Raw genomic sequence first — 4,141 nt, 5'->3', positions numbered from 1 at the left:
GTATTATTGACTTCCGCAAAGAAACAATCATATCTTCCAACCCAGAAGACGTATTCTAACATATTATATATGTAAATCGCCTATCTCTACGAGACGGAGCCAAATAGATTGTCAAATTTTTAAAATATCATCTGTAATACCTAGTTTAGACTAAAATTCAAAAATATCAGTTTTTAGTTTATTTTTAGTAATAAAGTTGGAGTCTATTTAGATTAGGAAATAAATTCAATATTAGAGTCAAATTAGATTAGGAAACAAATTTAATTTTGATTCATGATTTATTTCCTCTATTATAGAAAGTCTTTTTAGGATAGAATTTGATAATACTTCAATCACTAGAATATGAGAGGCAGCATAGAACATATTTTGAGGAGTTTTCAAGTCAATTGCAGATCCACATGCTGTCAGTCACGTAAATATGGTGTGTGAAATATAATTCAAAATTTGATTCAGAAGAAGTCCTAGCCGAATAGGCAAAACAACAGTTGGAGAAGATCAATGCTAAGTACAAGGCAGATACTGATCGTTGTAAGACAAGAAAATTCTTTATCAATAAAGCTACTATTCTACCAAATATAAGCTCGGGGTCGAGCTTCTTTCAACAAGGGGAGACTAATGTAGGACACTTAACAGACAATTATATGGGGGATTTAGACAATCACGAGCTAAATACAGATTTATACGTATTATTGACTTCCGCAAAGAAACAACCATATCTTCCAACCCATAAGGCGGATTTTGACTAATATGTAAATCTCCTATCTCGACGAGACGAAGCCAACTAGATTATCAGATTTTAAAATCTCATCAGTAATACCTAGATTTGACTAAAATCCGAAAACAATTAGCTTTTAGTTTATTTTTAGTAATAAAGTTGGAGTCTATTTAGATTAGGAAATAAATTTAATATTAGAGTCAAATTAGGTTAGTAAACAAATTAATTTTGATTCATAATTTGTTTCCTCTATTATATGGAGTCTTTTTAGGATAGAATTTGATACTTTATATTTTTTGTAATTTTAGTCTTATTGTAGTTTTATTTATTTTTTCTATTTAAGAAAAGTCATCTAACCCCAAAGAATAATATCTTTTTATCAATAAAATTTCTCTTTTCAATATTGTTTTCGTGGATTTGAATATCGTTCTTTGTGGATTCAGAGAACAATCTTGGTGGATTCCAAGGTTATCACTTCCGCGCTGCGTCATCAAACCCGAACTTTAGTCTTCGGCCATGGCATCCCCACTCGTCGTCCTCCTCTTACCCTTAATCGTAATGATCCTCGTAATCTTCTACCTCCGAGGCCCTAAACGTCTTGCACCAGGTCCCCGCCCACTCCCCATCATCGGAAACCTGCACATTTTAACCTCCTCCCCCCATCGCTTCATTTCCAGCCTCACCAAAACATACGGCCCCATCGTCCACCTCAAACTCGGCTCAACCACATCCATCTTCATCTCCTCCCCTTCCCTCATCGAGAAACTCTTCAAGAACCACGACATTGCCATCTCCAACCGGCCTCCGGCTGAGGCTCTACATATTTTATCTTATGGCTTCAAAGGGTTCGCCTTTACCGAGCATGGAACGTACTGGCGTAACGTTCGTAAGTTATGTGTTCACAATTTGCTTGGTTCGGGCAAGGTTGAGTCATATGAGTTTGTTAAGAGGGAGGAGATCGAGAGTCTTGTTGACTCGTTGAAAGTTGCGGCTGAGGAGAAAGCTGTGGTTGACGTCACTGCGAAGGTTACTTACTTTAACTTAATAATGTGCATAAATGCGTGATACATAGAATTGAATTAAAATAGTTTGTAGACCAGTTGGACATCAAATCAAACCTAGCTACAAATTTTAGTCGTTTAGTCGATGCATTGATACATGTCGAGGGATTTAGTCCTCTTTCCTCAGCTTGTTTGATCTTCAAGGGATCAGGAGGAGGACGAAGGCGGTGAGAGAAAAGATAGGTCGCTTCTTCGAGATGATCATCAACGAGCATCTAATGTTGAGGGAGAAGGGGCAAAAGAGGAAGAATGATTTTGTGGATGTCTTGTTGGATGCCAAGAATGATATGGGCAATTTGGAGTCGCAAGTTTGCATGAGTAGCATCAAGGCTATACTTATGGTAAGGAAACCATGCATGCACATTCACATGACAATTTCCATCTAGTGGGCGTAGTTGTTTTATGCATTGTTAATGTATTGCCATTTAAATACCTTAAAAAACATCCTTGTTTTGCGCTTATGTACTCTGATTTGTATGACGATGAAACTAACAAAACCGATCTTATATGATACTATAAATATTTTTATTAAACGATATTATGCATGCCAGACATTTTAATAACATTCAGGAATACGACTCGATAATTCGTTGCAGGAGGTGCTCATGACTGCTCTAGATTCAACTTCCTACGGCATCGACTGGGCCTTCACCGAGTTGATAAGGCATCCTAGGATCATGAAGAAGCTTCAAGACGAACTGATGAGAGTTGTGGGCCCTCGTCGAATGGTCGAGGAGTCGGACATACCGAAACTCGCCTATTTGGGGATGGTGATCAAAGAATCACTCAGGCTCCATGGGTTAACTGCCTTCGTCTCCCGCCGCAACAGGATGGACATCTCCCTTGATGGCTACCGTATCCCAGCCGGCTCGAACATCACGTTATGCTCTTGGGCGGTGGCCCGGGATCCGGACTTCTGGCCCAACGCCGAGGAGTTCATACCCGAGAGGTTCGAGAAAACCAGCCCGGAGTTCAAGGGCCATGATTTTCACTATTTTCCGTTTGGATCCGGCCGTAGAATTTGTGCCGGCATGAGCTTCGGGCTGTCGGTGGTGCCGCTGGTGCTGGCCCAGCTAGTTCATTGCTTTGACTGGAGACTTCCGCACGGCGTGTCGCCTTCTGGGTTGGAAATGGATGAGAGGTTTGGGTTTATTATGTCGAGGGTAGCTCATTTGGAGGCTACTCCAATTTCCCGCCTTTCGATTTAATTAGCCAAATTAATTAATGTAGCCGTGAGATTGGGTTATATATTAATAAAGTCGTGACAAGACTAGGGATTTGGATCGAAAATCTTGCAGTTTTAATCTCCTGTATGTATTAGTAAAGAAGATGAATTTGAGTTCTTGAGTGCCATCCGACAAAAGTTGCAGAAACTTTAGTCATCATAACATTGAGTTGCAATTAGAACGCTATAGATACTTCACTCATACCTAAGGAGTCGAACCGCTGGATTTGTCCGGGGATAGGCTTTGGGCTATCGATTCTTGAAATGGTTTCTCTTCGTCGTCGTCGATTTCTATGTTTTCCTTCTTCATCTTCATATCTGCAAGGCATGTTTGGTTGATAGGAAGTATTAGAAGTAAGAAGTAAATCAAATCTATTACTTTTGAATGAATTTGGAAGTAGCGGAAGTACTTTGTTTTGTTTGTTTCGTTTTTTCGGAATCTTATTTAGAGTATGGAAATATCCATATAATAACAAAAATGATTTTATTCCTAAATCGACTCAATTTAATCTACTTCCGAGGTATTCAGAGCTTTGAGGGGAGGAAAAAGATTCAAAAAGTAGAGATGTCATGTAGGTGCCACATCAACTTCTAAGGAAGTATTGGAAGTAGAGTTTTTAAAGAAACAAATATACTTTTCTTCTCGAAAGTAACATAAATGACGCCTTTTTCATTTACTTCACATACTTCATAGCACATGGGCTTATAGTTATCCATGGTCGTTACATCTCGCCAAAATACGGAGTTTATTTCATGCGCATGTTTTCTCTCACGTGCAAATTCTCACGCGTATATCTCACGCGTATCATACGCGTTTTTTTAATTTACAAATATCCCGTCATTTTTTTTGTTTATAAATACCCGTTATTATACGCGCATGCCTCTCTAGTTCCGATTCGTTTATTTTTTGTTTCCATTCCTCACATTTCTTTATTAGACGAAGTAAATTAGAGGAGGAGAACTCCTCCTCCAACAAGAATCATCTCCTCAAACAAAGAATCATCTCCTCAAAGGTCTCCGTTCGCATCTTCTAAATAGTTATTATTGCTATTTTTTAAATTTATGTATTGAGTTTGGGTCCGAAAATTAGGGCTGTAAATGGCTGTAATCTATATTATATTTATTGTTGTAAATATAAAT

At 38.4% G+C, this 4,141-nt stretch overlaps 1 protein-coding gene across 1 annotated transcript; it reads left to right on the top strand.

Annotated features, from left to right (window-relative positions):
* On the top strand, window positions 1,274-3,046 carry LOC109836227 (cytochrome P450 CYP736A12-like). Its single transcript, XM_020404095.1, has 3 exons — window positions 1,274-1,764; window positions 1,904-2,117; window positions 2,373-3,046. Exons 1-3 carry the CDS (start codon window positions 1,274-1,276, stop codon window positions 2,982-2,984), a joined length of 1,317 nt encoding a protein of 438 aa, XP_020259684.1. The 3' UTR covers window positions 2,985-3,046.

This window comes from Asparagus officinalis, chromosome 4 (assembly GCF_001876935.1).
Source record: "Asparagus officinalis chromosome 4, Aspof.V1, whole genome shotgun sequence".
Classification (NCBI taxonomy): domain Eukaryota; kingdom Viridiplantae; phylum Streptophyta; class Magnoliopsida; order Asparagales; family Asparagaceae; genus Asparagus; species Asparagus officinalis.
The sequence above is the reverse complement of the archived record's forward strand: the minus strand, read 5'-3'. Positions and strand labels throughout refer to the sequence as shown.